The 17,603-nt window shown below is 41.3% G+C and overlaps 1 protein-coding gene across 3 annotated transcripts in view; it reads left to right on the forward strand.

Moving 5' to 3' along the window:
• The first annotated feature begins 4,554 nt into the window (after nt 1-4,554).
• The window catches only part of DNAJB6 (DnaJ heat shock protein family (Hsp40) member B6), a 57,876-nt gene continuing 44,827 nt past the window's right edge, over nt 4,555-17,603 (forward strand). Inside the window, exons 1-5 of one of the 3 annotated variants that reach the window (XM_030236839.2) lie at nt 4,555-4,694; nt 13,394-13,502; nt 14,203-14,312; nt 16,995-17,054; nt 17,424-17,534. In XM_030236839.2, the coding sequence (XP_030092699.1) occupies nt 13,438-13,502; nt 14,203-14,312; nt 16,995-17,054; nt 17,424-17,534 (346 nt within the window). In that variant the 5' untranslated portion in view covers nt 4,555-4,694; nt 13,394-13,437. Of the gene's footprint in view, nt 4,695-5,460; nt 5,647-13,393; nt 13,503-14,202; nt 14,313-16,994; nt 17,055-17,423; nt 17,535-17,603 lie in introns of those variants that run through there. The other 2 variants (XM_030236849.2, XM_018909186.3) reach the window with 2 other exon arrangements.

Here is a 17,603-nt window from a genome sequence, read left to right on the forward strand (position 1 = left end):
TGCAGACCCCAAATAATCAGCAGAATACATCTGATATTTCAGGAGGAACTGGCAAAAACATAAACTATGCTAAAGTGGTTTAACCACTTTCAAAAGTATCCACTTAGCTCAGGTTTCTGCACGCAAAGAGGAGTCCAGAGGAGACTTGCAGCCTCTAGATTGCTTAGACACACTGTACTGATGAAAACTGAGGTTATGCTCAGCAGGAAAACACTGGAGAATGCAAGGGGAAATGGGTTAATTTGTGTTTTTAATGCTTCGAGTGAAAGTTTTAAACTCTAGGTGTATTCCCTATATTTCAAGTCTAATTGTTTCTGATAAACTATCAGCAAAAAGTTAATGCTTATATTTAATTAAGTGCCACTTTCCAGAATTACTTTGCCAGCAGTGCTATAATTAGATGATGTGAGAACAGTCTTTGATACATATGCTCATATTCTTTGTTAACACCAAAAATAGAATCTGTAAATAGAAAAACGAGATGCATTAAAGCAGCAGGGTAGAGCAGCAGACTGGGAAGGCTACAGCCATTACCACCTCAGGAGGATTAATATTAATGTCTCTCTAATGCAGCATTTTTAAGCATTTCTTGTGTTCTGATGGGCTTTATATAATTGACCTCCACAAATCATAAAAGATGGTTTAAAAAAAGAATCTGGGAACCATGTGAATTGCCAATACCTCCTGGAATGCTGCCACATGATTTCCATCATTAGGTTATAGCTACCAGTTAGGCCTGAATTCATCTCACTTAACTTCAGGCATCTCTGAGGTGGCTGTGGAGGCACTTGGGGAGAAAAGGCAGCCCCAGGACAGAGCTCTGGCAGGAGGTTCCTTCTGTACTGAAACACAAAACCAAAAATGCCACCCTCTCCAAAGAGAATGGGACGAGCTGTGTCCTGGAGGTGCACTCTCCTCCTCTCTCTTCAGTCAATGGCCTCAAACTGGATGTCTGAGACAGCTGAAGTTGGGTGAAGTGACCAGACCTTTCCCTCACATTCCCAGAGGAAAGTTAAAAGTTCTTAAACAATTAAGATTCTTTGATAGCAGTGTTTATGCTGACTCAATGACTCAGCACTTGGATATCAGCCTGGATCTCTAATACCAGCTTTAACAGACCCACCAGACCTTCTTTTGTTATTGGAATGTTGATGCTCTACCAGCAACATCAGATTTAATGCCCCTTAACACAGTACTCCAGGCTTCTGCTGCAAGCAGCAAGCCACAGAAACACAGGACGCTTTGACTTCATCCTTTAGCAAATAACCTCTAAAAGTTTTCTGAATCTAAAAGCTTTTCAGTTTTATTAGTCCTATAAATAGAACTAATTAAAAATGTTAATGAGCTAGTTAGGTAATCCTTTTGGATTTCAGTAAAGCTTTCAATACTGTCTCTCTCAGGATCCTTTTGGACAAAATGTTCAGCACACAGCTGGATAAACACACCAAGGGATGGGTGAGCAATGGGCTCATGGGTCAGCACAAAGGGTTCCTGTGGATGGGGTTACACCAGGCTGGTGTCCTGTCCCTAGTGGCCTTCCTCAGCCCTGTGCCCTTCAACAGCCTCATAAATGACTTGGATGCAGGGCTGGAAGGGATTCTAAGTTTGCCAAAGACACTAAACTGGGAGGAGTTGCTGAGTCCCTTGAGGGAAGAGAGGCCCTGCAGAGACCCAGACAAATCAGAGAGCTGGGCAATCACCAACCATATGAAGTTCAACCAGGGCAATCCTGGATGTATGTGGTTCACTATCCCCTGCAGTTCCTCTTCTGGTGGGTTTTGCCATGTGCTATTTTAATTTAAATCACCTGCCTTTCCCTGTAACAGAGAACAGAAAATTAAATACAATTGGAGAAAACTTAAAAAAAGTAAATAATTCTTGTTATTGTTCAGTGTTAGAGATAATCTGAGCTATCAAAGATTGTAAGTTAAAAAAAAAGTAGTGCCCTAATAAATGACATTTGTAATTGGTGGCTCTGTAAAATGCCCATTCTGAGAAGTTTGGGGAAATGTCTTCATATCTTCTTCAGAGACAAGCATAAACCAAGTAAAAATATTTTTGATTTTTTTAAAAAAATAATTATTTTGTTTTCTTCTACGACTTTGTTAGGAAACATTTATCTACACTCTCAGTGTTTTGCAGTAGAAGATGCCAAACTGCCCTGAGCTCAGCTATGAGCAGGCACTTTCCTTTCTCCAAATGCAAAATTGGTCTCTAAGCCTTCCCAAATATTATTCCTATATCTGAAGGATGCTAAAGCAGGGCTATGCTGTCTAGAGTCAGAACAGTGTTAGAAAATCTCTGGGCAGATTAATGTAATGATAACAATTGTGTTAAAGAAGCCATGGTCTTGGTTGCATTGATGCAGGCAGTGTTTTGATTCCAACCCTCTAGTTCCATATGGAATCATGCTTCTTTGCCATATTCTGTTTGCTTGGATAAACTGAAAGTTTTATGGTTGGCATCCATCACACCTTAACTGTAAATATAAAATCTGCTCTTTAAATTATTAAAGGAAATAAACTGCCTCGTGCAACTTCTGTCTTGTTTACTGCAGCTCAGCTTTTAGGACCCTTCAATTTTTTTCTCCCCTGTAATCAGTTATGAAAGGTTGGGGAGAAAACATTATTTCCACATCAAGAAATGTTTAAAGGATTAAATTAAAACTTTATGTGGTCTCCTCTCACACATCACGGAACTGACCTGCCTTTGCACTTGCAGGCTGTGAATCCTGAGGTCTGAACCTCACCCACTAGGAAGAGCCAGTCTAGTCTACTAATCCTTTGGGTTTTGTCTTTCCAAGTGGATCAACGACTTGGACTTCACAGCTCCTTGCTGATGAGAAACTAATAATGGAGTGAGCTGTCTCTCTGCTCTAATTTTGAAGAATTGTTTCCACAACCACAACTTAGCATCAACAATCAACAATATTTCTTTTGAAGCTTGCATTTCCCCAAAGCACCAAGCCTATACTTAGGGTTGTCCTACTACTTGTCCTGCTGATTTGTTTTAGGTTTTCCTCTGCTTTATTCCAAGCTGGCTTTTGTCTTTTTGAGCTGACTCTACTCCCACACAAACACTTCGTAAATAATGAGTAGCCTTTTAATTGACTTTATTTGGGAAGCATACATTTTAGGCGTGGAAACTCTCTAACTTCACTTTGGTGATCTATAAATTAATGCCTCCACTTTTTAAATAAGGAGCAAGAAATATAATTTTACAGCAATTTAAAGCATGGATGAAGTCCACATTTTAAAAATAGAAAAAATAACTTTGCTGCCCTATACTTTGCTTTCAGCCATGGCACTCAGAAGACCACATACTTGAACATAACACAAAGATGCTCCAATACATTCACCCAGTGAAGGGCTGTATCCATGTGCTAGATGTATGGAGAGGAATCTGACCTCAAAGGAATTGTGTGCTGGAGTTACAACATTTGAGACTACACACACAAGGGGGGAAATATTTTGTCATCTCACCTTTAGCACCCAAACTCACCTATTCAAAGAATGTTTCTTAAAATTATTATTTTTTCAGCTTTTCCTACAGAACCACACCCAGGCATCACTTTTTGCATTTCCCCTCACAGAATCCCAGAATGGGTCAGGCTGGAAAGGTCGATCTGGTCCAACCTCCCTGCTCAGTCAGGGTCACCCGAAGCACACAGCCCAGGATTGTGTTCAGATGGTTCTGGAATATCCAGTGAGGGAGACTCCACAGCTTCTCTGGGCAGGCTGTTCCAGTGCACGCTCACCTGCACTGGAACAGTGCAGTAAAAAAGTAAAGAATTGAAGTAGAAGATGTAAGTCCTAAAGAAGTTCTTCCTCATGTTTAGGTGGAACTTCTGTGCCTCATTTTCTGCCCATTGCCTCATCTCCTGTTGCTGGGCACCACCGAGCAGAGCCTGGTCCATCCTCTTGGCACCTCCAGTTTTTGAGAGTAAAGACAAAAGGGCAAGAAATTTTGTCATCTCACTTCTAGCAGCTGAACTCACCTATTCAAATAATGTTTCTTAACATCATTCTTTTTCCTTCTCCTTTCCCCTCGGCTGCACACCGGGGCATTGCTTCACAAAATCTCATTGTCAGATAGGTTGGAAAAACCTCTGAGAGTGCAGCCCATGACTGAACACCACTGTGCCCCAGCAGACACGCTGTGGTTCTGTGGAGCCGGGAGCAGCCATGGCTGTTTGCAGCCCATGACTGAACACCACTGTGCCCCAGCAGACACGCTGTGGTTCTGTGGAGCCGGCAGCAGCCATGGCTGTTTGCAGCCCATGACTGAACACCACTGTGCCCCAGCAGACACGCTGTGGTTCTGTGGAGCCGGCAGCAGCCATGGCTGTTTGAAACGCGCGGTGCACAAGCAATCGCACCATGACTCCGCCCCGCCCGGAGCCCTGCCCTCGGGAAGCCCCGCCCCCGCACCAAGCCCCGCCCCTGAACCAAGCCCCGCCCTACCCTCGGCCCCGCCCCTAGTCCTGCGCAGGGCCGCCGGCAGCCGGCAGGGGGCGCTCTCCGCTCACACGGGACGCCCGGCGGGGCCGTTCGAGAAACTTCCGGAAGCCGCGGGGCGGAAGTGACGGCGCGCGCTGGCGGCGCTTCCTGTTTGCGGCCGCTGCCGTTTGTCCCGGCGGGAGCGGCGGGAGAGAACCGGCGGGAGCGACGGCCGCGCTGCGGAGCCACCGGCGGGTGAGTGCGGGGCAGACGGGCCCGGGGCTGCCCAGCCGCGGCCGTGTGGGAGGCAGGGGCAGCGGGGAGCGGGCGCTTGGCCGGGCCGCGGTGCTCGGCAGCGGCGTCCCTGGTACCGGGGCCTCGCGGCGCGGCCGGCGCAGGCCCCGCAGTGGTGGATCGGCCCCGGGTGGCATGGGAGCTCTGCCTGGCCTTGGCGGGACTCGGGGATCGCAGGGAGCTCGGGGAGGGAGCGGCTGCCCTGGGCTCCCCCGGCACTCGGAGCGGGACAAATCCCGGTACGTTCGGTCCCAGCCCGCGGTGCCGCCGGTTCGCCGCAAGGCAGAAAAAAAATGTCCGGATTTCCATTCCTTGCTCACAGTGGTGTCAGTTTCCAGGGCATGAGGGCGAGCCTCGTTTCGTTAAACAGACCTTGTCCTTGAAGCGCTTTTGTCGCAGGGTACTGCCTTGGCTGCTTGCGAGCGGTATTGCGTTCTCCTTTCCCTACAGTCCCTGAAAGGAGATGGGGGTGCCTGCAGTGAGAGGACCAGAGGAAATGCGTTAAGATGAGACGGGGGAGATTCAGATTAGATAATGTATTAGATATTTCGCATATTTAGGGTGGTCAGGCATTGGAATAGGTTGCCTAGGGCGGTGGTGGAGTCAGCATCCTTGGAGGTGTTTGAGAGCGCCTGATGTGGCGCTGGGTGGGTTAGTGGTTGAGGGACAGTGGCTGTGTTGGGGGCACGTTTGGGCTGGATGATCTCAGAGGCATTTTCCACCCCCGATGATCCTAAGCCAAACGCACTGTGTTTCTCCCCCGATGGAAGCAATTCCGATACGTTCCGCTCAGTGTTTATTGCTCGGCGTTGGGGCAGGAGGGAGGTTTGTTGTGGGTGAGGTCGGCAGAGGTCGGGTGTTTTGAACTCGCTGTTGCCAGGTTCCGAGCCGAGTTGAAAACTGACACTGCCAGGTAAGGAACGCTGTTTGTCGTCAGTATTTGTTGCACTTCGGAGGGGGCTGTGGGCTGGGTTTGCGACTGGACTCGCGTTCCTGTTTGCACCAACCCTTCTTGTTGTTGTTGTCTGAGCTCTCCTTGGCTGCTGAAAACGTGTGCTTCAGCCGTGCTAACAGAGGTTAGAAATCATTCAAAAACGGAACAAATCTGTTCTAAATTGTGATAATAATAAAGTGCTCCTTATTTATACACGGTAACGTGAAAACTGTGTTTATAATGAGCAAATGGTTAGGCTTGTGTCATTGTAGTGACCAAACCCAAGAGTTTTTAGGGTAAAAGTGTCAAAAAGCGATAAGAACAAGGTGCTGACACAAAGAGAACAACGGGGATGAAGCAAGGCTCTGCCTCTCCGGTCCTGCAGCAGAGGTTGCACTCGCTGTTGCCTGCTGACCTTAATTTTTGTTTACTCTTTGGAGATCCTTGTACTCTAGTTAGGGATTTTATGTTCAGCTGGTGATCAAGAGCCTAGTAGTGAAAATACCATTTAGTTTGATGGATTGTGTTGTCAAAGAAGATTTGTTTGGACCAATGAGTAAATGTATTTACAGATCTTGTCTCTGTGATTACTTTTTTTATTGCAAACAACCAGAATTTTAACTATTGCACAAGACGGGTCTAACTTTGTGTACTCCCCTTGGCGCCTGTGCTGACTTCTCAGTGAAAAATAAGAGTGTGTTGAAAGTGGAAGTTAAATTAGTATTAAATTTTCTTAAATAATCTCTATTTGGAGTAGAAGTTTAAATTGCTGCTTTTATTGGCAGCACTGTTTAGACTGCAGTGCTACTAATAATGTAAACTATATCTGTAAACTGCAGGGTTCCCCTTGTTCTCCATCAGGCTCGTCTTTTAAGTACTTGTGCTTTCAAACTGCAGCAGATTCTTACCCAGACAGGTTCTCTCTCTGGTATATTCTCTGTCCTTCCCAGATCGATGCAGTTTGCTAATTTATCTTGGCTGGGCTTGGGAAGAAGGAGGTAAAGGCTTCACTTTTGTGTAACACTGAAGTTTTAGTTGGAGGGATAATGTGTTTTGCTACTGATTTTTTTTTTTTTTTAATAGATAAATAGATTTCTTTACCGACTGTATTCTTTCTTTTATCCATTGAAAGTTTTGGAATGTATGCGGGGAGAGGGAATAACTTATGTTAAATCATCATCGCCATATGTAGGATATAGGAGTTCCTAACAGTACACGAGAAATAAATACCAGGTTTTTGGTTTGTTCTGCATCTGTGCCGAGCTCGTTGGCGCAGTGAGCTCTGTGAGCTGAGCTTGCGTGGGCCGAGGGCGGTGACTGCGTTGTCCCCAGTCCGGAGGCGTCGCAGTCGTGGCCTGGAATGGACGGAAATGTCAGCGCGGGTTGGGCGCCGGGCGCAGCCGCCCGTGAGAGCCGAGGCCGCTTGGGGCTGCTGCCTGGGCAGGAGGCTCTCCAGGCTTCCAGGAGCGCGTCCACTACTTCTGAGCCGTGGAGTCACCCTTGCTTTGAAGGGAATTCGTTGCTGTAATTTTTGACTTAGCTGTGTGAGGTTTATGTTTAAGCATTATGCTCCTTAAGTAGGAAGTGCTCCTTTTCTCTAATAGCATTTGTAAAGAAGCTCGTCACTTGTGTCCTGGAAACATTAACTGACAAAGCTTTTCCTTTGTCTTATTCAAGCAGTGGAAGGATTAGTGAGAAATTACTTAGCTTTGTCAAAACTTGTTGGATCTTGCATATGATGATTGTTTCTTTCAAGATAATTTAAAATAAAACTGTAGTTGAGGGTATTAGTAGTTTAAGTTCTGTTTTCTTTTGAATGAAATATATTTGAATGGATGGTAGAGTTCCCTTACTTTAGACTTAATGAAATCATTCTGCTTTATTTATTTAACTGCTAGGGAAGAAATAATTCATGCATATGCATTTCACTCCTACAGTTACTAGTTGTAGGTTTTATGTTTTCTATTTGTAATGAATACTGAAATCCCACTGATATTAGTGAGGACTCAAGCATCTTAAAGGCCATATAGTAAGTCTGAAGCCTTTCATAGCTACATTGTAGTCAGTTTTAATAAAAACTTTAATTTTTCTGATTAGAAATTTTTTTTCTCTCTTAAAATGTAATCTGAATCCGTGACAGCCTATCAACACTCTGAAAAAGAACTTGCTCTTTGCTTAATGAAGTTTCTTTTTCCTTTTTCTTTTTCTTTGGCTTAAATAAAGTTATCATGACTCTAAAACACTTCAGGGGAAATGTGTGGAAACTTTGAACTATTTTCTTTTCCCTGAAGGATCATCTGTTTGCATGTGATTGTTGGCCCAAAACATTCTGGGCCATGTCTTTCAGTTGAGGCTTCCACTGTTTTTAATTGCTTAATCATGCGCAGATCATATATTTTGTAAAATAAGATATAAATTTTACTTCATATAAAATCGCCTTTTATGGTGAGTTTTAGGAGAGTGACAGTGTTCCAGATATTTGTGACACAATTCCAAATTTGGACACCTGAGTTGTTTTGGAAAAGTGTTCCTTTGCTTTAAGGAAAGATCATGAGTAAGTCCCCTTTTATCAGAGATGAGATGGATAAGCAGGAGAGTCTCAGCCAAGGGAATGAGGGTGGCCTGTTGACTGATCAACATCCTTTCCTGTTTTTTGTTAGCCAGTTGACATTTCTTTCACAGATGAAGATTTTGGATTTCTTCTGTTTCCATTTTTGGTTGGTTCACACTTTTTTAATGGTTTCTTACTTGTTGCCCTCTACAGGCTTTCCATGTGCCAGGCAGCAGTACAGACCAAATCTTGTAATTCGTGCCAGGGTTGTGTCTTGCTGCCCTTGGGGAGGAGAGGAGTGGACAGGATTCTTTGTAGTTTCCTGCCTTAAGGGGTGAGGGTGTTCTGTACAGGTGCCTCTTGTCTGGCTGTGGTGGAGTTTTATTGTTGCTGGCTTTTCTACGGTGGAACATGAGCTGCAAGGTAAAGCAGTCAGCCCAGCTGCCTTCTCCCTGTGTGAACTTGTATAATAATAACTGTATCCAAATCCACTCTGCTGTCTGACATACAAGCAGGATGTTTGCTGTAAACATGAGATTAAACTAAGCTTTTTGGAATGTGCATTTTATTAAGTTCATCTCCTGAGGATACTGAAGGAGTATTAAAATAATGAGCATAAACATGGCTATTTAAGTACATCGTATTAATTTAAATTATATGGTAAATTGGCATTTTTCCATGAAACAATAAATTTCAGGAGCCTGTGAAGTTAAACTGTGGCAGTTTTTCTAAGCTTAGGTAAGTAAAAGCTAAAAGTATTGAAGTTGTTAATATGCTTTAGTCTGCACTGCACTGTGTATGTATAAGTGGGATGAAAAAATTAATGCTGGTGCCTTGTTTAAATGTATTTGTCAGGTTTATTAATCGCAAAACTTACACAGGTTTTCTTGCTCTGTGTTCTTGCACTCATAGGTAACTTTATTTGTTCCTTGGCATTCTTAAAAATTTTTCTGGTAAACTGTGGGAATTTTTGTGTTAGCTCAGTGAATTTTTGTGAGTTCAACCAGAGTGAACTGGGATTCAGGGCAGGGTGTTTGTTCCTTTAGAGTTGACAGCAGGATGCAGTCCTTTAGTTAATTCCATGGAAAGCAGGCAGGTGCTGTCACCTGGGTGGCTGTGGGGCTTGCAGAGGATGTTGATGGGTGCCTGCTCTGTGAACTTTGTGAATCAGGAGTTTGGAACTCCGTCCTGCTCTCCAGGTGACTGCTGGAGTTGCTAAGCTCGAGCTATTCTGGCATCTTTAAGGACTCTCTGTGCTGCCCATTGCTTCATGGCCAGAAATAGATAACTTTTTCTTACTAAGCTGACTGCAAAGGTCGCATGCCCCTTGCTGTCTGAATTCCCTCCTGGCTGCTCTAAAGAATTTCTTGTTTGGATGCTTTCCCCCATTCCGTATTTAGTTAGGGGTGCTGCTTTGTCATCCCTGCTGGTTGTTTGTCTGATTACTTGCTTTTCTCTGACATCTGATCTTATGAAAGTTTGGAGCTCTCTACATAGCTGTCTTCTGTGATACTTCTCATGCTTTTTATGTAGCTGGGGACTGTGCTGTAAAGAGAGTTTATGAGCCAGGTTTTGGTAAACTCTGGCTGAGCCCTGCTCTGAGCTGTGTGGGGAGGGCCTGAGCCTGGTCATGTGGCCCTGTCACTGCCTTGAGCCAGTAGTTCAGGGCCACTGCTCCGTAAACAGAACAGAGCTGCTTTCTCCTGTGATGCCTGAGAAATCTATAAACTAGGGAAACCTTTGGTTCACATAAACATTTGCTTGTTTGATTTTCATGCCTGAAAGAAGGAGTTGGAGTAGCTGATAGCACACTGTAAACACAGTGCAGTTCCCTGCTCAAGGCTCTACAGTTGTTTGTGAGCAAACATGAAGGCCATCAAACATCTTCTTTCGGCTGGTTTATTTTTTTTTTTTGGCTTGTTTTCTGAAATTTTAAAGATTTACTGTGGATGGAGGCAGAAAATCAGCGAATGTGGGCTGGCTTCCTCCTGGCTTTAGAAAAAACTCTCAAGTGCCTAATTGATGAGCCTTGCTTGTATATTTGGAGACAAGTTATTTGGCAGATTGAGTGTTTGGAGAAGATTTTTGTCATGTCATTTTGATTAGGACAGTTGGGTGGTTTCTTTCAGGGAGGTATATGGTTTGCATCTTTAAAACATTTAGGCATTTTCACCATGCACATTCCTACTAGCCTTAAAAGTGATGATTTTTTTTTTTTAATTGGCCATTTTCTCTTTTCTAAGTCAATGGTCATTCATATTCTGCTCTGTTATAAGCTGATGGTGGAGCTGATGGTGGCTGTTTCCTTGAGGGACTATTTTAAATAATTCTGTCCTGAAAAGACTGCAGATAGAGGTCTTTTTTAGTTTATGAATATTGTTGGATATTTTGGGAGAGGGGGGTTTTGTGGGTGTGCGTGGTTTTGTTTTGGTCAGTCTTAGTGGCTGTTGAGGGGCTAAATACTAGCTGACAGTTCTTTTCTTTGGCTGGACAAAAGAAGATGCAGATGAGTTTTTTTCTTGTAAATATTTTTAAAACCTTTTTACATACAAAAAGTTCCTATGATAACTGAAGTTTCAGCAGTACAGTTTATGCTTTATGATAACTAGCAGATAGAAATAACAGGTTATCAGAAATTAATGCTTCCTGTCACCTGACTTTGATGACACTTTGATTAGGAGAAGGAGAATATTGAGAATTTGTTTTCTTGGCTTTCCCGACTTTGTACTAGTGACAAGTTAAAACTGAGCAGTAACACTCACTGAAGACATACAATCCCCAAGAATATACAATCCCCATACATTGCTTTGAAACAAATAATTTCTCTATCTTGAAGGAGTAGCTTTTTAGGGTCAGAGTTATCTGTTAAGAGGTGATCATGCTTCAGCTTTGTTTTTTTGTCCCAACTTCAAGCTTCTGTTATCTAGGATACATGGTGTTTATACTGAGTCTGAACTTCACAGATCTGCAGCATTGCTTTTACATAAGCAAGGAAAGTTAAAAAAAAAAAACTGTGTTGAAATCAATATGACTACCTCTGTGTACAAAGAAGGATGTGATTTATTTTTTACATCTAAGTTGCTTTTCCTACATGCTTTTTCTAGTTAGAAGCTTGAGTTTTAAGTTTTCCCTCCAAGATAGGTACCAGAATTGAGAGGAGAGCTAATCTGTATGTAAGAAAAAGAGAATATGGAAAGAACAATTAGTGTTATGGTATATACTCCTGTCTTGAGGCTTCTTGCTGGTTGGTTCCTAGTTTTAGGCTGGTATCTCTTGTTAGGAGGGACTCTGACTTCTGGCCTTAAGCTTGACTCATACTGGATTCCCCCCTCCTTATTTCTTTGCAAACTATACATTCCATATATGCTATTCTGCATAAGGCTGGCTGTGGGATTTGATAACATACTTAACCATTCTGACTTTGCTCCTCACCTCTGTGTTCACAGACCTCTTCTAATTGTTGTGTGGGAAACAGCAAAACTAGAGAGGCCAGTTGATAGCAAATATCCTGGGATATTTTTGGTAATCTGTATGTTTACATATTGAACCCTGCCATTAGTATATTATTGTTGGCATTCTTAATTTTAATGCACGTCCCCCAACTTCCTTTGGTGTTGGTCACAGTATTAACTATACCCTTATGTTTTTTTTGATGTGGAGATTTCTTCAAAGTGCTATTTACTTGCTGCACTTTAATTTTGTGTTTGTGGGACTGAATGATTAAGTGGATTGCTAAAACCAACCAAGTTTTGAATACGTGGGTCTTCCAATACATTTGTTTCTGTAAGTGGTTTGGAGAGGGGAGGAAGCATGGCAGAGTATCTCTTAAACTGGTTTTGCCATTTGAGGAAATGTGTGTGTAACCATAATCCATAAGTAAAGGTAATTAAGCTTTAACCTACAGCAGGAACATATTTTGAAGATGTACCAATTTATTTTAAAAGGAAGTCTTTTTTCAGTGTCTATATCCCAGGATGTTGAAAGATACATGTAAAAGTAGTACAATAAATTAATTTCAGAATATTTCACTAGGCTACATCATACTTGGTTTTCTTGGGAAAGAAAACTGAGACTGCCTGGGCTAAAATGAAAAAGACTGAATGACTTGAGGGGGGAAAGGTTATTTCAATGATTTTTTGTTCTTGATGCGCAAGATAAGAAAATGTGACTAATACAATGCTGTATTATGTTCTGAGTATATTTGGGTGACTTTCCCTGCAACAAGTTGATAACTACTGGAAAAGGTCACTGTTTCCTTGTTCCTTAAATTGAAACAAATCAGCAGTGGTAGGATGGAAAGGGGATTGGAAGTTTTGCCAAAATGGAGATTTTTAGTGGTGGAGAGAAAGGCAGCCTTGCCTGAAGACATGAAACATTCTTGAAACTTTTTAGAAAGCTTCTTTCATCTTAGAGGTCATTTAATTGGAGTAATGATCAATGTAACTGTTCCTTGTAATTTATTCTCCAATGTTGACAAGAAACTGTAAATTGCTTTTTTTAACTTCTAGGTTTCTCAGGACTCTTGAGGTAACAGTTCTTTTATACTAACAAACACTAGGTGCCTTTGTGCTTGAGTTGGTTGGTTACCTTGCAGTTGGAGCAATCTTGCCTGGTGTGTGCCGCTCTTGTTAAATGTAAAGGAGGCAAATGGACGCATTGACTTTTAAATTTCCAAGACATGTACATCCATTGCTTTTCTGAAGGGAGCATCTTAGTGGAGGTAATGTTCTGAAGAACAGATGTGAAAGATGGGTCCCTTTGTTTATGCCCATATGTGCTTTAGACATGACAGGTGTCACAGATAACAGGTGAACTTTTGCATTCAGAGTTATTAATATCTACATTAAAACTGTAATCCAGATACCCTTTTTAAAATACTTAGCTTATCAGTCTAATCTGTTTCAGGAACTGCTATATCTCTATGTGTTTGTGTACTGTGTTTCAGTGGGATTAAAGAACATAAAACAGTGGGATTAAAGAACATAAAAATCCGAATTAAAGTAATTGTTTGATCACTTGACCTAAAGTAAAGCGGTTTTATTTTTTGGGGTTTGGAAAATTTGAACTTTGTCTTTCTTTGGTCAGGTTTGATTCAAGGCAGTACCAGGCTCCTACCTGACTTCTATGAAGTAGCAGTACTGGACAAACTTCATTTACGAGTTGTTGTTGTTACAGGACTGGAAAGATTCGGCTGTTGTTACCGCAAGAACTCCTGAAACATGGTGGATTATTATGAAGTTCTGGGAGTGCAGAAGCATGCCTCAGCAGAGGATATCAAAAAAGCGTGAGTGTCACTGGTGTAGATGTTATGGATTTTGAGGGACACATATATTTACATGGTTTTTGGAGTCACACTTCGTTGTCCTCCCATGTTCTCTTGCAAATTCCTGCACATGCTACTTTATCAACTCAAATGTTTGAACTGTGATCTTGGATGATTGCAAAGCATATCAATCTAAGTGCAAGCTTAGCTTTGCCCCTCTAAGTAAGAAGTTATGAACACTTTGCCTAAAATGTTTCATTTGAGGATAGGCATTGTGTGCAGGTGTAGCTGTCAAAGAAGGCATTGATGTTAGGATGTCACAGTCAGTGTGTTCTTGGAGCTTTATCAACTTTTAATGTACCAGATCCCTCTTGACGCTTCCCTAGGTTGTTGTAGTACTGAATAATTACAGAGCTCCAAGGAGAAGCCTGCAGCAGAGATATTTTGGAATGTTTTTCTTAGGTCTCACAGATGTTGATCATCAGAAATGCACAAGAATAAGTAAGGAACCCAAACCTACTTTATAATTTCAAGCATATCTGAGTAGGTGGTTCTTTGTGTACCTGCAGATTGGTCCCAATATCTAGATGCAAGATACAAAGCACCAAGAATTTCTTATTTCAGTCTCTGACAACCTGTTTAACCTAACAACATTGTGTTTATTTGTATAGCATATTCTGTTATTTCAGAGTAAAATATCCTATGTTTTCCTTCCACTCAGGTACCGTAAATTGGCACTGAAATGGCACCCTGATAAAAATCCAGACAATAAAGATGAGGCGGAACGGCAGTTTAAGCAAGTAGCTGAGGCCTACGAAGTCTTGTCAGATGGTAGGTATTTCAAAAGGGCTCTTGAACTGCCTGTGTCTGTACCAGGGATCAGACTGAAAATGTTGATCTGTGGTGCTTTGAAGGGATATTGTAATTTTGGTTCACCATACAACTTGTCTGCTTCCTTTTCAAAGGCAAGGAAAGAGAAAATTGCTTGCAGATAAGACAGAATAAGCAGAAATTTTGAAACAAAAATTTCAGGATCTCCCTAGATAGGTAACCAAACTACTAGAAACTGAAATTCAGTGTCTGCCAGAAATTTCTGTAGACACTTCTGTGAATCCCAAGATTAATTTTATCTTAGCAGGTGAGGCCAGTGTTGCAGTCAGTATAGGGGCATTGTGTTTATCCTCTAAAATTAGGCCAGACCAACTCTGAAATGTCCACTCTTGGGCCTACAGATCCTAGTTTTTGTAACAGTAAATTGGTCTTGACAAATCCAAGCATACCGTAAACCTTGCTGAAAGTTTGGATTTCATTTGAGTGAGTTCTGTAAATTCAGTCAACTGTGATACTAAAGATAGTGTTTATTTTGAATTGTTCTGAAAGAGATGTTTAGGCTGACCCATGTAGTGCAGGAATGCAGTTTACAGTTCACCCATGTCTTTTTGCTTGAAGAGTATCATTAACTTTTGACAATGTTCTGACAAAGGCAGCCTGAATCATAACAAAGTGATTTAAGCTACTTTGATTATTTTCCTGTGTAATTGACTGCAGCTGTCTATATGCTATTTCTGAAGTGTCCTTGATTTCACCTGAGACAGTGAGCATGGGAAAGCTATATTTAAAGCTCTAGCAGCATCTAGATTACCTCTCAGAGTTCAGTCTGATTTAGTGAGCTGCAGTCTTGTATACTGTGTTTCTTTGCTTGGTTTTGATACTTAATTAACAGGGGAGAAAAAGAACTTAATTTATCATTAGTTCATTGTATGCATGTCTTTTAGAGTACTTTATCCTTCTTAAGCTATTTTTTTTTGAGCAAGATAAAAATAGGATACTGGTCTGGTTGTTAAACAGATCTCTAAGTTCTTTGGAAACAGTACAGTGCTAGAATTTTAGAATAGCTTCTAAAAGTGCTGCCAGTTTTTGGATCTATGCCAAATCCTAAGTTACTGGTGTCTTAACAATCATTTGTGCAGCAGGGATACCAGAATCCTGAGCCCAGTGGTTGTGAGGCAGTCAAATGTTCTGCAAACTTAATGAAATTTTCTGACACCATTACAGGCTTGAATGATGACAGATTTTTGGCAGAAGAATAGTTTTGTAAGGGATTACATAAGCAAAAAAATACTGAAATTGGGTGATCATTGAACACACTTCCCTTGTGGGAAACCTTGTGGTTTCAAAAATGGAACGTTTTTCAAGATGAATTTTGGTCTTTGTGAGCCCTCAGGGCCCCCTTACTGTTTCCTGCCCATGACAGTTTTTCTACCTTGCTGCTTTCTTCTTCATAATTTGATGGGTAGGTTAATTTCCTTTCTTTAAAAACTGCTGTCTAGAAAGGCAGTAGAGATAATGTATCAGGCTTTGGGGATTTGTCTGCATGTGAACCTATTGCAAGCTCCTATTATTTGAGATGATAACCATTTTATAAAATTTTAATTCCTGTTAGGAGTATTTTACTTTACAGCATCTGTTTGAGGTAACTGCATGTTCTTTCAGTGATGCTGTTTAAATTAGAAAAACATATTTCGCTGAAGAGATTCCACTGGGAAAAGCATAATAATATTAAGAAAAAAAAAATTAAATGCCCTGATTGGTTTTTGACTGATACTTCCTCAACAGTGCAGGCAAAGTGAGCTGTCTGTCTGTCTCTTTAAGGTCTTCAGGTTCTCTTACAGTTCCCAAGTGCCATCTGATCTTGTGCAATAATGTAGAGTTCATTTTTCTCTCCTTTCTCATACTGGCTGGTCTGCAGTGAAGTTAATAGTCATTCCATGCCTTCTAAAATAATAGAGAGCAAGCAGTTTGAGTCACATCCTTCCTTGGCATTTTGGAATATCGCTTCATTCTCCATTCCATATCCCACAATTAAGCCAGCAGAAGTGGTTATAAATAATTTTAGGGATTTTGCAGCCACTCTTACTAACACTGGTCTTCATTCTCTTAACTCCCCCACGATGGACTTGGTCTTGTGCAAGAAAAGGAAAAGAGGCAATGTTCAAGGTTGGCAGGTGGGAGAGGAGGAAGAGAGTGCTTGAGCACTGGAACTACTCTCCAGAGAGACTGTGGAATCTTATCTCAGAAAGTGATCTGATCACAATTTTGTTCAGGCAAGATGTGACCAACTTCACAATTAGACTTGTGTAGAGGAGCAGGTTGAAGTCCAAAGGTCCTTCACAGCCTTAAAGGTTTTCATAGTAGCTGTCCAAAGAAGAAAACTGCCATATTCTTCTTGAAAGCAAATTTCTATTTGAACTTTGTCCTTAAACCAAACTTTTTCTCAGGACTGGACCTTCTTCAACTTACTGGTCTTAAGTTTGACGTTCAGTAGCTGTTCTTTCTGAACTAAATTGCTTTTGGCAGTTCTCGTTGAAGATGCTCAGCAGTTATATGCCAGAACTTCCTTAAATAAACTAGCTTTGAGAAGATGCAGAACTGAGAATGCTGGTTAAGTGTTTTTATTTTTTCACAAAACCAACAAACCTGTTTACTAACATGATGTACAACTTCTCCTTGTAGCTAAAAAACGTGACATCTATGACAGATATGGAAAAGAAGGCCTAATAAATGGAGGTGGAGGTATGTGGACAACCAGCAGTTTTTTGCTTTCTCTATTTTCTGTAGCTTTCTTTTCAAGACAGGAATCTGGAAATGCTTTTGTACTAGGGCCTAAAATTCAGTCTTTTAAAAATGGAGATTGCAATTGTTTTACAGTTTTTCTAGTTATTATAAAAGGTATTGCTGTTATGTGAAAACAGAGAAACTATTATAAAAATTAATGAAGTAATACACGTACTTAAGTTAAATGATATCTGAAAGAGAAATTTTGGAAATTGTTTATATTTTTAGATGATTCCAATACCCTATAGGCCTGAACTTTCTTATTAGTAAGAACATGTGAAGGTAACTGAAATTTAACTTTTTTCCTTTTCTTTTTTTTGTTTGCAGGTATGAATCATCATGATAGTCCATTTGATTTTGGATTTACATTCCGCAACCCAGAGGATGTCTTCAGGGAGTTTTTTGGTGGAAGGGACCCCTTTTCGTTTGACTTCTTCGGTAAGTGATCCCGTGGTTTTAGTTACATGTGTCTAAAGTGTGGCTAAAGCTTTACTCTTACAAAACAAA

The sequence above is a fragment of the Serinus canaria genome, chromosome 2, assembly GCF_022539315.1.
Source record: "Serinus canaria isolate serCan28SL12 chromosome 2, serCan2020, whole genome shotgun sequence".
NCBI classification, from domain to species: domain Eukaryota; kingdom Metazoa; phylum Chordata; class Aves; order Passeriformes; family Fringillidae; genus Serinus; species Serinus canaria.